The 18777-nt window shown below is 45.1% G+C and overlaps 1 protein-coding gene across 1 annotated transcript in view; it reads right to left on the bottom strand.

Annotated features, from left to right (window-relative positions):
* Positions 1-18777, bottom strand: part of LOC127007871 (dipeptidase 1-like) — a 78511-nt gene that overhangs the window by 10982 nt on the left and 48752 nt on the right. Inside the window, exons 4-6 of the mRNA XM_050879296.1 lie at positions 12180-12291; positions 2378-2552; positions 719-875 (exon numbers count right to left, since the gene is read on the bottom strand). Coding sequence (XP_050735253.1) covers positions 719-875; positions 2378-2552; positions 12180-12291 — 444 coding nt within the window. The remainder of the gene's footprint in view (positions 1-718; positions 876-2377; positions 2553-12179; positions 12292-18777) is intronic.

Here is an 18777-nt window from a genome sequence, read left to right as displayed (position 1 = left end):
GAGAAGGGGTGTTGGTGGTTAATCCATTTCGCACATATAACCCTGGTAACCCAATTAGCATGTCCCTTTGGTTTGATCCTGGGACGTGAGACACCTTAACCTGCTGGACCAGAGAGCTTTGCCATAAACCATGTTAGACTTGCTGACGCGGAGACCTGATGTAAGTCCCTGCCTTACAACCACTCCGCCATCCTTAAAGTGTATCAAGACACCTCTCCACCCGAAATTGACCTCTCTTTTGGCTACTCTTTACTTCTGTCTATTATGGGAGCGGTGAGTAGCGGGCTTTTTGTTTGCACTTTTTGTTGCCGTTGAGTCTTCTTCTTTGTCGTAAAAAAAAACCAACAACAAAAAAAACAACAACCCTGCCCCACCCTCGGCAAGCATTCTCCCCTTCTATCCGCACCTAAATTATGCCCTCTCTATCCCAGACATAACCGAATCATGTTATACCTTTTGCTGATTCTACTCTTTTCCCGGCCGATTTCATGCCTATGTCATTACCTGCGCCCCCCTCAAACCCTCTAATCCTCCTCCCTGCCTCATCTCTGCCACTACATTGTTCTTATTCCCCTTACCTGTCCCCTACCGCCTCCCTGTCCCCATCACTCTCCCTCTCTCACTACTGTCCCCCTCCTGTCCCTTTCTTCCTACCTACCTAACCTTTCCCTTACCTTGCCCTCTCTATCCCTCCTACTTGTCCCCTTCCTTCACTCACCTGCGCCCCCACCAAGCCGTCCTTCAGGCGCGGCAGGTCGGTGTGGGACCACGAGGACCTGGACCACGGGCGGAGCTTCTTCAGTTCCGCCGTGAAGTTGAAGCTGTGGAGTTTGTTGTGCATGAACTTGCGGATGTTCCAAGGCAGGTCGTTGTGGCTGGCGGGGAGGGAGAGAGAGGGAGAGAGGGAGAGGTCATGAGAGGGTTGCCGAGGAAGGGAGGAGAAAGGAGGAGGAGGAAGGGCATGAAGAAGGAACAGTACAGGAACAGACGAACAACACGAAGAAGACAATTTTCCTCCAGTGGCTGTTGAGTGAAAGGACAAAGCAACACAACACAAGATCAGGACACCTCTCCTCCCGAAATTGACTTCTCTTTCGGCCACCTCTTTTGATTCTTTTTTTTTTTAGGAGCAGCGAGTAGCGGGCTTTTTTTTATTATTGTTTCCTTTTTTTGTGCCCTTAAGCTGTCTCCTTTGTTGTAAAAAAAAAAAAGAAGAATCACTACACTACCAAAGGCAACACAATCACAATCACAGCTGAGACGCCGCGTAGGTGAAGGAAGGAAGAGCTGGCGAGGCAGAGGTGTGAGGAAAGATAAAGACTGAAGGAAAGGGACAGACCATCAACGACAAGGTACAGACGCGAGAAGTGGACGGCGTGGCGGAGGCAGCGGATGGAGGAGAACACGAAGAAGGTGGCAATGAAGGGAGAGGGACGATACTTGAAGGCGGGAAGAGGAGGAGGAGGAGGAGGAAGAGGAGGACGCGACTTAAGGTTCCTTGAAAGTGTCTCTCGTTCGTCGCGCGGGTCTTTACTGCTGATGAGGGTGAGCGGCGAGGCGAGGAAAGACGAAACTCACACGCCGCCGCTGGTCTTCTCGTCCGCTCCTCCTCCTCCATATCCTCGTCCTCGTCCTCGTCCTTGTGTCATCCTATTTATCGTCCCCATTATGTTCTTCTTCCATAAACACCTCCTCCTCCTCCTCCTCCTCCTCCTCCTCCTCCTCTTCCTCCTCTTCCTCCTCCGCTTTTCCTCCCCATAACCCCATCCTTAATCATACATGCATACATATTTAAACACCCATATTTTTCCCATGTTCCTTTAGTCATACCAGGAAGAGTGGATATTCAAGTCACCCCTTCAGGAGGAAAAAAAAGACAACAGGCAGATGGACAGAAGACAATTATACGAGGAAATAAAATTGAGAGTTGAGCAAGAAAAACAGAAGGCAAATATTATAGCGAGACAAAACGACGAATTAATTACAAGGACAGTGAAGCAGTCATCTTACACACACACAAATAAAAGATGATAGTCGTAGAGAAACAACAGTCATTTCTCGCTCAAGAAGAAGATGGAGATGAGGACAAAGGCGAAGAAGACGACGACGAGGAAAAAGAATAAGAGAAAACAACAACGCACCACCTCTCCCTCCAGACAACGTACTCAACCTCACCCTCATGAAAAAAAGTATGAAAGAAAAAGAAGAAGAAGAATAAAAAGACGACCAAGATGAAGATGAAGACGAAAACAGAAAACGAAGATGGAGACGAATAATAAGAACAGACAAACACAACATCCCTCCGCAAGACCCCGTACTCCCCCTCCCCTCCTCTCCCTCCTCCCCCTCCCCCTCCCCTCCCTCCTCCCCTACTCACCCGTCAAAGAGCGGCGAGTCCTTCAGCAGCGTCTTGGCCGAGGCGAGGCGCTGCGGGAAAGAGGCGTCGGGGTCCACTCGCAGCGCCATCGGTACGCCCACGCCCACGCCCGCCGCCGCGCCCAGCACCACCACCACGCACACCCACGCCCGCGCCCGCGTCCCCAGCCCGCACTCTGAGGGAGGGAAGAGCACTCAAGCACACGCACACACATACGCACGCACTCATATGCAATCACTCGTGTTCATTCGCTCATTCGCGTACACAAAGGAAGGGAATGGCTGAACACACACACAGACACACACACACACACACACACACACACACACACACACACACACACACAGATGCAATCACTGGTCTTTTTATTCTCCTTTTCTTTAACTCTCTCTCTCTCTCTCTCTCTCTCGCCAACCATTTGCAAACTGTCGTCAAGTAGATTTAATCATAAGGAACTTTGTGCTAACTTTTCCAGCGTTCACATTCATGCGTTCTTTTCCTCTCTGTGTCTATGCGTGTGCTGGGGGGTAGGGGGAGGGGAGGCGGCGGTAAGGGAGGGGATGTTATATGTATGTGTTTGTGTGTGTGTAAGTGTTTTGTTCATAAAGTTCTGTGTTTTTCAGCCTCGCCTCCTCCTCCTCCTCCTCCTCCTCCTCCTCCTCCTCCTCCTCCTCCTCCTCCTCTCCCTTGTTGTCGGTAAAATCTCCATAATATTTTGATCTTGCTCCCTTCCCTCTCCCCCTTTCTCCTGTCCTCACCCCCTCCCTCTTTACCTCTCCCCCTGTCTCCTTACCTCTCTTCCTCTCTCCTTTCCTATCCCCCTCTGTCTCCTTCCTTTCTCCCCCTTTCTCCTGTCCTCACCCCCTCCCTCTTTACCTCTCCCCCTGTCTCCTTACCTCTCTTCCTCTCTCCTTTCCTATCCCCCTCTGTCTCCTTCCTTTCTCCCTCTTCCTTCTGTTTTCCCACTCCTTCTCCTCTTCTCCCCCTTCTGTTTATTCTTCGTGTTGTTCCTCTTGCTTCTCCTCTTTCTTTCCTCTTATTTTGTTTGCCCTCCTTCCATTCCTCTTCCTTCTTCTCCTCTCTTTTCTTCTCCCCTTTTGCTTTCTCTTCTTATCTTCCTGATCTGTTTCTTATCTTCGTCTTTACTACTATTTTCTCCTCTTCTTCTTTACTCTTCTTTCGTTTCATTTCCCCTCTTTCTCTCCCTCCCTCCTCCTCCTCCTCCTCCTCATATTCCTTCTTTTCCTTGTTATCCTCAGTTTTTCCTCATCTCCCTCCGCCTGTTTACCCTCCTCCTCCTCCTCCTCCTCCTCCTCCTCCTCGCTTTCCCTTTGCCTCTTCTCCTTTCTCCTCCTCTTGTTAGCTGTCTTCCTTTTCCTCATTATCCCCCGCAAGGAAGGAGATAATGTTTTTTTTGTTGTCTGTCTGCATGTCTGTGTGTCTGTCTGTCTGTCTGTGTGTCTCTCAGTTACCAAAACATCACAAATTAAACGGGTTAACAGACTTACGTGCATATCTCAAACTGATTAACTTTTAGGAAACGTAAATTAACACTGAATGAATAATGGAGGAATTAAATGATAGACTAAGTGATTGATTGATTGATTGAGTGATTGAGTGAGGCAATCAGTCAGTCAGTCAGTCAATCGGTTAGTTAATTCGTGAGTGAGTGAGTGAGTGAGTGACTGACTGACTAATTAACTAACTAACTCCCTCCCTCCCTCCCTCACTCACTCACTCACTCACTAACTAACTAACTGAGTGATTTTCTGCGGCCTTGTTGTAAAGTCCACCCGTGTTTTGAGGTCAGTCCATAAGTGTTCGGAGCGGGTGGAGGGCAGTTCGGAACTCAAGTGCTCGGTATCCGGTTCACTGTAAGGATCGTCCGGGGAATTTTCCGATAAAGGGCGATAAAACGGTTAAATATGGCGGGGAGGCGAATTTTCCGGGTAACGCGCTGTTTAATCTCCCTCCTGCTTCTTGCCTGTTCGTTCTCTCTTCCTCTTCTTCCTGTTTACTCTTCCTACTCTTTACTCTCCTCCTCCTTCTCCTGTTTGATCTTCTTATCTACATTCCTCTTCCTCCTCCTTGTTTACTCTCCTACCCTTTCCCTTCCTCCTCTTTCCTCCTCTTACTTCTCCCGTTTAATCTTCCTCCTGCCTCTTGCCTGTTCGCTCTCTCTTCCTCTTCCTGTTTACTCATCCTACTCTTTACTCTCCTCCTCCTCCTTCTCCTGTTTGATCTTCTTGTCTACATTCCTCTTCCTCTTCCTTGTTGACTCTCCTACCCTTTCCCTTCTTCCTCTTTCTCCTATTTCTCCTCTTTAACCTTCCTCCCGCTTTCTTCTCTTCTCTCGTCTCTCTCCTCTTCTTGTTTATCTTCCTATCCTTTCTCTTCCTCCTCCTCCTCTCTCTCCTCCTCTTTCTCTTCCTTCTCCTGCTGTCTCTCCTCTTTAGCCTTCCTCTTGTTTCCTCTCTTCTCCCTCATACTGTTTTCCTTCCTACCTTTTCCTCTTCTACCTCCTCCTCTTCCTCCTCCTCCTCCTCCTCCTCCTCCTCTTTAGTGTGCATAACGTTTTTTTTTTTTGCTATATTTGTCCTCCACTTGTTTTTGTCTTCCTCGCCGTGTGTGTGTGTTTGTTTGTTTGTTTCTCTCCTCCATATTTTCTTGTGGTTTCGTTTTTCGTTCCCGAGCGTTGAAACTTTCCTCTTCGGGCGCCTCTTTCTCGCCTGAGCTTTTTACGGACTTGGGGAGTTAGCTCTCTCTCTCTCTCTCTCTCTCTCTCTCTCTCTCTCTCTCTCTCTCTCTCTCTCTCTCTCTCTCTCGCTCTCATTTTTCGACCCCTTCCTTCCCACACACGCGCCCTTTTTAATTTTTTATTTTTTTCTTCTCTGAACATGAATATATATTGTTTTTTTTTCTTCTTTACTTTCTCTCCCTTTTTTTCCATGTAGTTCTCTTCCACCTCCTCCTTTCCTTCCTTCTTCCTCATCCTGTTTTTTTCCTCTATTTTTTCCCCTTTCCTATGTAGTTCTCTTGTGCCTCTCCCCCTCTTGTTTTTTTTCTTTATTTTCTTTTCCTTTTTCTGTGTAGCTCAATTCCACCTTCTTCCCTTCCTCCTTCCTCCCATCCCATTTTTTTCCCTCCACTTTCTTTCCCTTTCCCTGTTCCAGTTCTCTTATACCTTCCCTCCCTCCCTTCCATCTTTTTTTTCTCTCCGTCCTCTTCCACCAACTCCTTCGTTCCTCCTTCCCCCAATCCTGTGTCCTTCACTTTTTTTTCTTTCCATGGAGTTCTTTTATACCTCTCTTTCTTCCCTCCTCCTCCTCCCATTTTTTTCTCTCTTCTTCTTCTTCTGGTTTCCCGTTTCTTCGTCTTCTGTTGTTATCGAGGGAAGCAGAAGAAGGGAGGGCGTGAGAGCCTTGAAATACTGTGTTCCCTTTCATCTTCATTATTTTCTTCTTTTTGTTTCTTCCCATCTTCCTCCTCTTTCGTCCTCTTGTTTTCACACTTCAGGTACGATTCAGGGCAGGAATGTGGAAGAGCGGAAGAGGAGGAGGAGGAGGAGGAGGAGGAGGAGGAGGAGGAGGAGGAGGAGGAGGAGGAGGAAGGATGGTGGACTAGGGAGGAGGTAGACTTGAGAGAGAAGAAGAAAAAGGGTGTGAGGAAAGTATAAGAAAGAGAGGAAGGAAAGAAGGTAGGAAGGAGGGGTGAACGAAGATAGAGAAAAAGAAGGGGATGGAAGGGGAAGCGAAGGAGGGAGAAGAGAAGGAAGACAAGGAGGGAGAAAAGGGTTAAGAAGGGGAAGAAGACAGACGAATGAGTGAGGGAGAGAGAGAAAAGAAGAGGAAGAGAGGGAGGGAAAAGAAGAGGAAGACAAGGAGGGAAAGAAAGAAGACTGACGATTGATTGAGGGTTGAGAGAAAGAGGAAGAGAAGAAGAGGGAGGGAGGGATAAGGGAGAGAAAAGAAAAGGAGGAAGAAAAGAGGAAGAAAAGAAGGGAGAAAGGGATTAAGGAGGGAAATAAGACAGATGATTGAGTGAGGGTGAGAGGAAGAGGGGGAAAAGAAGAAAGAGGGAGGGATAAGGGAGAGAAAAGAAGAGGTTGAAGAGAAGAAAAGGAAGAAAATGAGGGAGAAAAGATTAAGGAAGGAAAGAAAACAGACGATTGATTGAGGGATGAGAGAAAGAGAGGGAAAAAGAAGAAAGAGGGAGGGATAAGGGAGAGAAAAGAAGAGGTGGAAGAGAAGAAGAAGAGGAAAATGAGGGAGAAAAGGGTTAAGGAAGGAAAGAAAACAGACGATTGATTGAGGGATGAGAGAAAGAGAGGGAAAACGAAGAAAGAGGGAGGGAGGGATAAGGGAGAGAAAAGAAGAGGAGGAAGAGAAGAAGAGGAAGAAAATGAGGGAGAAAAGATTAAGGAAGGAAAGAAAACAGACGATTGATTGAGGGATGAGAGAAAAAGAGGAGAAGAAGGGGAGGATAAGTGAGGGAGAGAAAAGAAAAGGGGGAAGGGGAGAAGGAAGGAGAAAATGAGGGAGAAAAGATTAAGGAAGGAAAGAAAACAGACGATTGATTGAGGGATGAGTGGAAAAGGGGGAAAAGTGAGGGAGAGAAAAGAAAAGGAGGAATAGGAGAAGAAAGGAGAAAGATCTGCTCCTGCTAAGTCATCAACGCAACTCTGTAGTCAACTTTGTCCTCTTCAAGACGAAACTTTTATTGCCAATCAAGCCTCGAGTTTCCCCCTCACGCCCCCCTCACGCCGCTCTCCCTACACCCCCTCTGACTGACAAGACGCACCTTTAACCCCTAAGAGCTGACGGACTGCCTGGTTGATGCTGACACTCCCACCCCCCTTACCCCCTCCCGCCCCCCTCACGCACCTCTGACAGTCTTCCTTTCTTCCTCTCTTCCCCACTGTATCCTGCTGTCTTTTCCACCCTCTCGGAATCACTTGCAACATTTACTTCTCCTTCTTCCCCTTCTTCTCCTTCTTCTCCTTCTTCTTCTTCTCCGTCTTCTCCCACCCCACACCTCTGACAGTCTTCCTTTCTTCCTCTCTTCCCCACTGTACCCTGCTGTCCTTTCCACCCTCTCAGAATCACTTACAACATTTACTTCTCCTTCTTCAACATCAAGTTCACTTACATTAGAATTTGATATATTTTACGGTTAATTACTTCAGTATCGCCATTACATCACTTATTGTTAGTAGTTGTAGTGTTCAAAGGAATATAATAGAAGTGGTATAGACTCAAACAAGGTCCATTTGATGAGTAAATAGACGTGGATGTGAAAGATAGAAGGAAATTGATAGTCAAGTAAGAACAAAAAAAGTTATGACAAAAGCAATACAGAAAATACGATAATTGGATCATTTGTTTCAAGAAGAGTGTGTCAGGAAACCTCTCCACCAGAAATTGACCTCTCTTTTGGCTACTCTTTACTTTTATCTTCTATAGGAGCGGCGAGTAGCGGGCTTTTTTTGGTACTCTTTTTATTGCCCTTGAGCCGTGTCCTCTGATGTAAAATAAATATATAAGAAACTAACCCTTCTGCAACGTCCCTACCCCTAACAAGACCACGCACTAAGATATCATTTCCCTTACATCATTATCAAGACTCTTATTCTCCAACGCTCATGGCTTTTGTTACTAATATGTTCAAAGGCCCCAGAGAAGATAAAACAGGCTCTCGTAAGTGTTTTCCCCATTCATGGCACAGACACCTTGAACATCTACCGCCAGGGAATTAAAACCACTCATAAAAATCCATATATCTTCTACTAGAGCCCTTTTAACTAGATGTACTAAGGTGTCGAAACGGTTGAAAATGTGGGCCCAGAATCGTATGGCATTGGGGTCCTTTCCATCATCAAATAACTCACAACACTAATATAATCTCTACAACATCCACAAATCTATCCCAACAAATGCGTCTCACTGTATGCTCAAGTTTCAGTAAGCAACCTGTCGGGGGAACTATTTCATTTCACACCTTCCAACATTTTTAACCCGGAAGCTGCGGGGATCTGTTTCTTAAAGACCCCTCTAAGCGAGAAAAATGAGAAAAAATCATCACCCACGCAAACCATTTCATAATATATATCAACGCATTTGTGATCAGTTATGCATCATCTGTTTTTTTGGGGGTTTATATCATGGCAAAAATTTAACCCGTCGCTGGTACACGGTAAAGCCACACATTTGACCCGTCGCTGGTACACGGTAAAGCCACAAATTTAACCCGTCGCTGGTACACGGTAAAGCCACAAATTTAACCCGTCGCTGGTACACGGTAAAACCACAAATTTAACCCGTCGCTGGTACACGGTAAAACCACAAATTTGACCCGTCGCTGCTACCGGATAAAAGATTGCAATGAGTGTGAGGGTGTAGGGTCCTTTCCATCATCAAATAACTCACAACACAGATATAATCTCAACAACATCCACAAATCTATCTAACCTCCATTTAAAACCTTCACTCGTATTTCCCACAACTACATATCTGCTTAATTTGTAACTCACCCTCAACCCTATTCACTCACGTATGCATAACTGTAGTTAGGAATGTAAATAGGAGGGAAATAAACAGGGTGAGGGAGAGCAAGGAAGGAGTGAAGGAGACGGACTGAACTGGGATGAAGAGAGGATGGATGGGTATGGTTGTAAATAGAAGGGGGAAAAACAGGATGAGAGAGAGAGAGGAGAGGAGTGAAGGAAACATAACTGGGGTGAGAAGGTGGATGGATGAGGAGGATGGATGAGGGAGAGCCGGGGTGGAGTGAAGGAGAAATAACTGGAGTGAGAATGAGGATGGATGAGGAGAATTTAAATAGAAAGGGGAATAAAGAGGGTGAGAGAGAGAGAGAGAGAGAGAGAGAGAGAGAGAGAGAGAGAGAGAGAGAGAGAGAGAGAGAGAGAGAGAGAGAGAGAGAGAGAGAGAGAGAGAGAGAGAGAGAGAGAGAGAGAGAGAAGGGGAGAAGTGAAGGAGGCATAACTGGGGTGAGGATGAGGATGAGGAAGAGGATGGGTGGGGAGGATGCGGCCCCTGGAGGTATAAACTTTGGGGAGGGTAAGCGAGCAGGAAGGGGAAGGAAACAAAAACGAGAGGGAAAGTTTCGCTAATAGGACACTGTCTTGTATACGGCTGTAGGGGCTTAGGGAGGGTGGACAGAGGTATATGGAGGGTGCACAAGGCTCTCGAAACTATCCCCAGACTGCCTAATATAGAGACGAAAACATGCTGGCTAAACACGTCTCGGCTAGGTTGGTAAGCGTGGCCAGCCTTCGTGGTCCTCTACATCTCACAAGGAAAATCACTGAGACCAAATGTGGAATGAGTGTGTAATCCTAGGGCCGCTTTCCCAGTCACTTTGTTTTGATCGTTACCAATGGCGGCGATCGACGCTATAGTTTTCCACGTGAAACTATCCTATGGGGTAGTGGCGGCTGCAGAGGAAGGGAGAGGTGTTGAGAGTGTGTGCCAAGGTGCGGGGCTAGGCTAACCCCGCAGCCGTGGAAATACTATAGCGCGATCGCCGCCATTGGTAACGATCAAAACAAGCAAATTGATTGTGAAAGCTGCCCTTAGGCTGTGGGTAAAGCAAAGCCAACATTTACAACGCTAATATAATCTCAACAACATCCACAAATCTATCTAACCTCCATTTGAAACCTTCACTCGTATTTCCCACAACTACATATCAGCTTAATTTGTAACTCACCCACATTTCTCATAGGGAAAACTATTGAAACCATGTGTGGAGTGAGTGTGTAATCTTAGACTGTGGGTAAAGGAAAGCCAACACACGACTCCAAGCTTCCATTAGCATTTAAGGGGTAACCATTCCAAAATAAATTAATCAGCGTAGGAAACACACTACCTGAACACTGGAATCGGGAAGGATGTTTCGCGTGGCAGCCTTTGAGGGCCACTGATGTGTATAAACAAAGCAAGTATGTTTATAACGAGAGAGGTGATTAAGGGTGTTTTTATATAGAAGAATAGAAATGTATGAATGAGCGTATACTGACCGAGTGTATAGGAAGTGTATGTATAGAATGACCATATTGTATAGGAGTGTACGGGGAAAAAAACATTGATATATGGGCACGGCTGGGTTCGGTCATCCAGCTGTGGGTTTATCCGTGCGTCGAAATGTTTACCGCCTCGAATTCTTCCGTCGTGAAATAATTTTTGTACCGAATTCTTTGCCTGGAAAAATGCAGTGAGGTATTTTGTTGACGGTTTGACCATATGTTGTCATCATCATCGTTATTATTATTATTATTATTATTATTATTATTATTATTATTATTATTATTATTATTATTATTATTATTGTTAGTAGTAGTAGTAGGAGGAGGAGGAGGAGGAAGAGGGGAGTAGTAGTAGGAGTAGATATAATAGTAGCAATACCAATGATAGATATATATATATAAATGACATTATTGGTAGTTATAGTATCAGTAGCCATGTATTACTTATAAACTAAATAAATAACACACGCACTTGACAGGCAATGTAGCAATAAAAACATCAGCAGCAGGGACAGCAGTAAAAATAAGGGCAGCAGCAGGAACGGGTATCGGCATCCTATTTAGCGGCGTTCTGGACACCGATCCCTTTTTTGAGCGTCCGCCAACTCGAGGTAGTGAAACGAGGCATGTATTGGCCGGAGACTTTTGACGCGTCTCTCAGTTGTTCACAAAAGTTCCCTTCACACTGCTTTTTACCCGTTTTCTATCTGTCTGTTTGTCTGTGCGCTCTCTCTCTCTCTCGCTCCCTAGTGGTCCCGTGTGATGGGCAATGGACTGTCAATGAAAGGTTCTCGATGAAACAGCAAACACAAAGTCTCTAATAGTATCGTTCGGGTTCCGGTGGCAAAATACTCGCAACCCATTCTCTCTCTCTCTCTCTCTCTCTCTCTCTCTCTCTCTCTCTCTCTCTCTCTTTCCCCTCCCCTTCCCCTCGCCCTTCCTTCTATTCCCCTTTCTCCCTCCCTTCATATAATATCCCTTCTCTTTCTATCTCTTTTCCCTTGTATTCCTCCATATTTCCCCTACATCCCCTTCCTTTTTCCCTTCTTCTTCCTTCCTTCCATTCCCTTCCCCATCTCCCCATTTCCCCCTCTCTTTCCATTCTACAATTGAGGCAGCACAGAAAACGGAGCATAAAGGGGGGACTTAACTGATGACTCCCTTGCAATACCATCTGTAAATTCATTCCCTTTATTTTTCATGTGCGGTTAGTTGTGGCCGCGTAGAGTTGGCCGTCTGGCCGGGTGGATGGGGAGGCAGATTGGTATGACTCCATTATGTAAGGGGAGGATGTGGTGGGGAGAGGGGAAGGAAGGGAGGAGGGGGGGGACTCTGTAGCATAGTGAGGTTAGGTTGTGAGCGGAAGGGATGTGAGAGAGAGGAGGAGGATGTCGTAAGGGAAAGGAGGAAGGGGAAGGGAGTTTATTGTAGTGGTAATTGAGATGGTGTGTGAGTTCTTATTATTATTTATTGTGAATGGGGATGGTGATTGTGGTTGTGATGGTGACGATGGATATATGTGTGTATTTCCTTATGTATGGTGATGGTGATCGTGACAGTATGTATGTATGTGTGTTTCTCTATGTCTATCTATTAATCTATCTATCTTTCTTTCTTGTCTCTCCCTGTCATCCACTAATCTTTTTTTCTTCTTTCTTCAGTCTCCATTTCTTCCTCTTCTCTTTCACTACACTTCTCTTCTGCTCCACCTCATAATCACCCTCTTTCACCCCCCCCCTCTCTCCCTCCCTCTCTCACCTTGCCTCTTGACCTTCCTGTTGGGGTCCTGGTTGGGTTGACTCTGCCCTCCCGCCACCATCTTCGCGAGGCGCCCGGAGCAGCCATTGGTCAGCCTCGACACGCCCTTCCTCTGCGGACACGGCCGTCACTCAGTCAAGGGAAGGAGAATGACCAAAGAGACGGTAGGGAAAATTAAGTGTAGGAGAGGGACGAGGCATTGGAAGTGAAGGGAGAAGGAAGGAGGTGATGGCAGGGAAAATAAAGCTGCGAGGAGAAGAAAATAAAGTGTCTGAGAAAAGGAAAATGTGAGGACGAGAGGGAAAATTAAGTCCATCAGAGAAGAAGGAGACATGGGAAGGGTTGGAGAATGGACGTGATGGCAGGGAAAATGAAGATACTAAGTGGAGGAAAGAAAGGGATAGGAAGAACATTAGGTGGATTTGAGGAGAGAGTGGAAGCATTGGAAGGGAAAAAGAAGTAGATGACAGGAGGGAAAATAAATATACAAAGAGGAGGAGGAAACAACGCGACTGGGAGAAGGATAATATGAGAGCGGGAGATAAAATTAAAGTACAAAATGGAGGAGGAAAGAAAAGTGGATGGGAGAGAGATAATGTGACGAAGGGATGGAAATGAGAGGATAGGAAATTGACGGGGAGGAAAATAGAGCTACAAGACGGAGGAGAAAGGAAAGGAAGGTGAAGGGAAGATGATAAAGTGAGGATGTGAGGAAAGTGAGAGGGTAGGACAATGACGTGAGGGAAAATGCAGTTGATGGAAAGAAGGGAAAAGGGAGGAAAAGGATAATGTGGAAAAGGGAGAAGGAAAAAATGGAAAATATAAACGTACAAGGAAGGATAAACAAGAGAGAAAGGTTTGCGGGAAAGGAAAGGAAGGGAAAAAGGGATAGGAAGGAAGATAACGAGAAAAAAAAAACATTGAGATAAAACTGTCAAGAGGAAGTGGAGGAAACAAACGAAAAAAACAAAACAAAAACAAAAACAAAAACAATCAGGGAAGAAGCAAAAAAGAGAAAAAAAGAAACGAGAGGAAGGAAGGATAGATTTTTTTTTTTTTACAATAAAGGAGACAGCTCAAGGGCACAAGGAAAGGAAACAATAATAAAAAAGCCCGCTAAAAAACAACAACAAAAACGAAAACAAAAACGAAAAAAAAAAAAAATAATTGCACACATTATATAATTAGATTCTGCGCCACTATTTTAAAACGATAAATGTATGTTTGTATTATTTTTTAGTGTGGAGGTCACTTTGAGGGCTGTGTAAATATGGCAGGGAGGCGGATGTTGCTGTTGCTGTTGTTGTTGATGTTGTTGTTGTTCTCATTACCACAAGGAGGGGGGGGGGGCAGGGCAGGAAGGAGGGGGACTTGGGGAAGGGGGGTAGAAAGGAAGGGGGCAGAAGGGTAAGGGGGTAGGAAGGAGGGGGCAGGATGGTTAGAGGGGCAGGAAGGAGAGTTAGGTGGGCAGGTTAGGGGGGAAGGGGTGCAGGAGGGGTCAGGGGTAGGGGGTTAGTGAGGTGCGGTAAAGGGGGGGGGGGCAGGACTAGCTGGATCCATTAAGGGGGGAGTGTGGCCTGCATTCAATTTCCATTATCATTTCCATATTTTGTCTTCCTCCTCCTCCTATACTTTCCTGTTTTTTTTTTTATATATAATTTTGTTTTATCTGAGTCCGTGAACGATATGCGGAATTGTCTCATCTCACCAATCTCTTTTTTCTTGTTTACCTGTTTTCCTTTCTCTGTCTGTGTCGTTTTGTTTATTCTTTTTTAACTTGTGGATTTCTGTTTATTTATCTGATTTTGATTTTGCTTTATTCTTTGTTTTATCTCGTTTTATCAATCTTTTTCCTCTTCACCTGTTTTCCTGATTCTGCACCTGTATCGTTGTTCTCTGTAGTTCCTTTTATCTGTTTTGTTTATTTATTTCTCTCGTCGAGGATTTGTTCGCCTTCTTTTTTGTCTCTGTTCGGGATCGATGCGGGTTACCTTACCAGTGTTTCTTTTATTTTCCCGTTTTCTTTGTCTGCCTGTAACGTTCTCTTTATTTAGCCTTTCCACCTGTGTCCGTGTTTATTAGTCTGGTTTAGGGTGAACGTTTTTATTTCTCCTATGTTATTCTCTTTTATTCTGTTATTTTCCCTCATGTTATTCTGATTTTCTACTGTGTATGCGATTTCGTTTTATTCTCTGTTATTTTAATTTTTTTTTCTATCATTGTATTATTTTCTATCTATGTATCTTTCTGTTATATTTCTTTCATTCTGTTTTCTCTATGCCATTCTGTTGTATTTCTCTAGCTGTGGCATTCTCTTTTTTTTCTACGTATGCCATTGTTTTTTCTCTATCATTATTTTATTCTCTGTGTATTTATCGTTCTGCTTTCTCTCTACGCTATTCTGTTGTATTTCTCTAGTTGTGTCATTCTATTTTCCTCAATATACAGTACGCCCCTCTATTTTATTTCCTCTACGTTGTTCTTTGTCACTGTCATTCCGTGTTTTATTCTATCAACGCCATTCTGCTTTTTTATCCTCTATCTATGTCACACTATTTTATGAGTAGCGCGCGGGCAGGCCAGACCAGGGATAGGGCGGGGACGGACGGGGTTGGGTTGGGGGACGGAGCGGGGACAGGGCGGGAGAGTTGTAGCGTTGATCTGCGGCGGGGCGGCCTGGATGGGATTCTGGGGGATGAGTGACGCGTGACGGCCGGCATCAGACACCTCGATTGTATGCAAATCCACTTGTGCCGGGAGAGCTTGGGGCGGCGGTGGGCTGGTGGCTGGGTGGCGGGCTGGAGGGTTGACTGACTGGTGGATAGCTTGTTGGGTTGCTGGATGTCTGAGTGGCTGTGTGGTTGAGAGGCTGACTGTCTCGCTGGGTGGCTGACTGAAGGGTTGAGAGACTGGCTGGCTGTGTGGTTGGCTTTGTGGATGGCTTGTTGGGTTGCTGGATGTCTGAGTGGCTGTGTGGTTGAGAGGCTGACTGTCTCGCTGGGTGGCTGACTGAAGGGTTGAGGGACTGGCTGGTTGTGTGGTTGGCTTTGTGGATGGCTTATTGGGTTGCTGGATGTCTGAATGGCTTTTTGGTTGAGGGGCTGACTGTCTCGCTGGGTGGCTGACTGAATGGTTGAGAGACTGGCTGGGTGACTGGTTGGCTTGCTGAATGGCTTAATGGCTGGCTGATTGGCTGGTTGGCTTGCTTGAGGACTGAATGGCTGAGTGGCTGGTTGGCTGGGTTGAGTTGCTGACTGGCTGATTACTTGGTTGGAGGATTGGTTGATGGGCTGGATGGTTTGCAACGTGGCTAACCGACTGGCTGGCTGACCGTAATCCTGGTTAATTGGTTGGGTGACTATCTAACTAGCGGTCTGAGTGGCTGGCCGGCCGGGTAAGTGGCTAAGTGGCTGCGTGGTGGCCAGTGAAGGGGAGCCTCAGATGGGCCGCCATATGGCTATTGATTGCATTAGCGTGGACGGCCCAACACGCCTCGCTGCTATGGACATTCCTGTGCTGCGTCCGTCCTGCGAGCTGGAGGAATCACTCTTTTGGTTTTGCCGGGAGCGAGGGCGGCGCGGCGGCGGGGGAGGCTGACAGGCCGGACTAGTGTATGGGTGTGTAGGTTTGTGTAGCAAGAAATTCCAATCCTTCAGAAGTTCACACAATAATTAATCAAGGTATCTGACGTTCATGTATATATCTTCAGCACCTGGATGTTATTATTATTGTTGTTATTATTATTATTCTGCTTTCGCTGTGGACGAGGTATCAGTTTTTGGGAGGGTGCGTGGGTGGATAAAGCAATGGCGAGCGGAAATCGAGAATAATGTAACGCGGAGGAGGATCTGAGAGGTGGAGGAGGAGGAAGAGGAGGAGGAGGAGGAGCAGCTGAGAGGTGGCAATGCCCTTATACTGAGAAGGAGGACTGGCGGACGTGAGCCTGGGTTTGTTATCATATATATATTTACTTATTTATGTAGAAAGGTACATAGAGGACTAAATAAATAGATGATTGCTCAGGTTCTCAGTTAGATAGATAGATAGATAGTTTGACAGGTAATTATATATAGTTATTTTGACAGGAAAATACACAGATTTTTAGATAGATAGATAGATGGATGAATTGTTTGACAGATTAAGAACTAGATAACTACTTAGTTGAATAGATAGAGAGTTACTTATGTAAATGGATAGATATATAGTTTGATATATATTTAGTTAGTGAAATAGATAGTTAAATAGACAGATCGATAGACATATAGGTAGATAGATAGTGGAGTACAAATAGAGATAGATAGATAGGTAGATAGACGCATGCGCGGACATATGGATGGATAAATGGATGCAGGCAGAGTTAGTGAAGGGTAGATTGAGATAGATAGATAGATAGACATATATGGACGGAACGGATGGTGTCAGACAGGTAGACGAACGTAACTTTCACTCACACACACACACACACACACACACACGCACACACACACACACACACACACACACCTGCACTTCACACATTAATCTGTCAACTTCAAAGCGAGCATCGATGAGCGGAAGGCCAGGAAGGGAACAGACAGTTAATCATAAGCTCCAACAAACGCTTGCTTATCACGAGGTCTTTTTTATTTTTTATTTTGTGTGTGTGTGTGTGTGTGTGTGTGTGTGTGTGTGTGTGTGTGTGTGTGTGTGTGTGTGTGTGTGTGTGTGTGTTTTCCTCTCCACCCGAAGTTGACCTCACATTTGGCCACTCTTCTCTACCCCCCCCCCCTTTTTTTTTTTAGATGTACTGAGCGGGCCTTTTTTTTCTTTACCCTTGACTTTTCCCTTTTTTTTTTAATGTTTTTAGGCCCTTGAACTTGCTCTTTCTTTGTTTTCCTACGTTTTTTTGCCTTTGAACTTGCCTTTTTTTTTTTGCCCTTGATCTTGCCCTTTGTTTGTTTTCGTATGTTTTTTTTTTCCCTTGAGCTTTTTCCTTTCCTGTAAAAAAAGAAACTATATCAAGTCTGCATGTGTTTTTACTTTCTATCGTCTTTTGTGAATTAATATCAAACTTATAAAATCTCTCCTCTATTTATATCTACTTTGTTTGTCTTCCATTATCAACCCTATGTCTATTTCCTCTTGATTTTTCTCTTTGTTTGTGTTCTTATATCAATTCTCTCATATCTACCTGTAATTCCTATTTATCCACCTTTCTCTGTGTTCTAATATAACCATCAATCTGTCTTTCTGTATTTCTATTCCCACCTCCTTTGCTCTTTCCCTTCCCGTCTCCTCTCTTCCCACTTAGTCAAGCAATTCCAGTCACACACATGTATATTTCTCTTAATTTGTGGAATCTATCTGTATTTCCTCGGTATTCTAATATTTTAACCATTCTCTCTGTCTTCCTGTCTTTCTCTTCATACCTTTGGCCTTTCCCTCCCCTCTTCTCTCCCCTTATACTCACTCATATTTCTCTAACTCGTGGAATCTTTTTTTTTTCTCCTTCTTCTTCGTGTTCTAGTAATATCCCCATTCTTGTCTTCCCGTTCTTCTCTTCATACCTTTGTTCTCTTCCTTCCCTCTTCTCTCCCCTTATACTCACTCATATCTCTGTCTTTCTTCTTCTTCTTCTTCTTCGTACTCTAATATTATCCCCATTCTCCCTGTCTTCCCGCCCTTCTCTTCATACCTTTGGCCTCTCCCTCCCCTCTTCTCTCCCGTCACTCAGCCTAGCAAGTCCCGTCACACACACACACTAACTCTTAACTTATTTCTCTAACTTTTCGACGCTAACCAGGTCCGTGTTGCCTCGGCCCTCCCCTCCCCTGCCTGCCTGCAACGCCCTTCAGTGTTTCGCTCTCCCAACAATCCGTGAATCAGTATATGCATGTATGACTCACCCTTGCTTGCTGGCTTGGTTCCTCCCCTTATTTTAACCCCTTGTAATTCTCTTCCTCATTTGGCGTGGTTCCTTTCTTGCTATTAACTCCAAATCCTCCTTACCATATTTACCTTTTAGTTCTTGCATTAGTATTATAAGAGGGATTTAGTAACATAGTATACCAAACGCTATATATAGAAAGACGCTGGGTACACTATGTTATTAGGGGCCTCATATGTTTACTACTTTTCTCATTCCCAGCTGAAGATATTTGTACTCACGCCATTAGCCTGAAGGCCTTCTTAACACACGCAGCTTTTGGGTCTTTCATCATTTCATCTTTTTCGTTATCCCATTCTCATTTCCCCCCCTCGAGGATATCTTGTACTCTTCCGTTTGTTTTTTCCTCTTCTTTTCGTTCTCCTCTATGTCTCCCTTTCCCTTTAAGATATCTCTCATTCATTGTTTATTTTTTCTTCCCCTTCTTTTCTTTCTCCTCTTTCTCCTTTTCCCTTTAAGATGTCTCCCATACATTGTTTATTTCTTCTTTCCCTTCTTTTAACTTTCTCCCCTGTCTCCTTTTCTCTTACGATACCTCCTGCACATTGTTTAAACCTGTAACTCCCAAATATATACTCTTTTTAACCCTTTCAGTAACACAATGACCCGCGCGTACAAAGCTAACCTAACTCCACTTACTTTAATTGTATATCTCGTTCCTTTACCTTCCTC

The sequence above is a fragment of the Eriocheir sinensis genome, chromosome 36 (assembly GCF_024679095.1).
Source record: "Eriocheir sinensis breed Jianghai 21 chromosome 36, ASM2467909v1, whole genome shotgun sequence".
Lineage (NCBI taxonomy): Eukaryota > Metazoa > Arthropoda > Malacostraca > Decapoda > Varunidae > Eriocheir > Eriocheir sinensis.
This window is presented reverse-complemented; position numbering and strand designations above follow the sequence as displayed.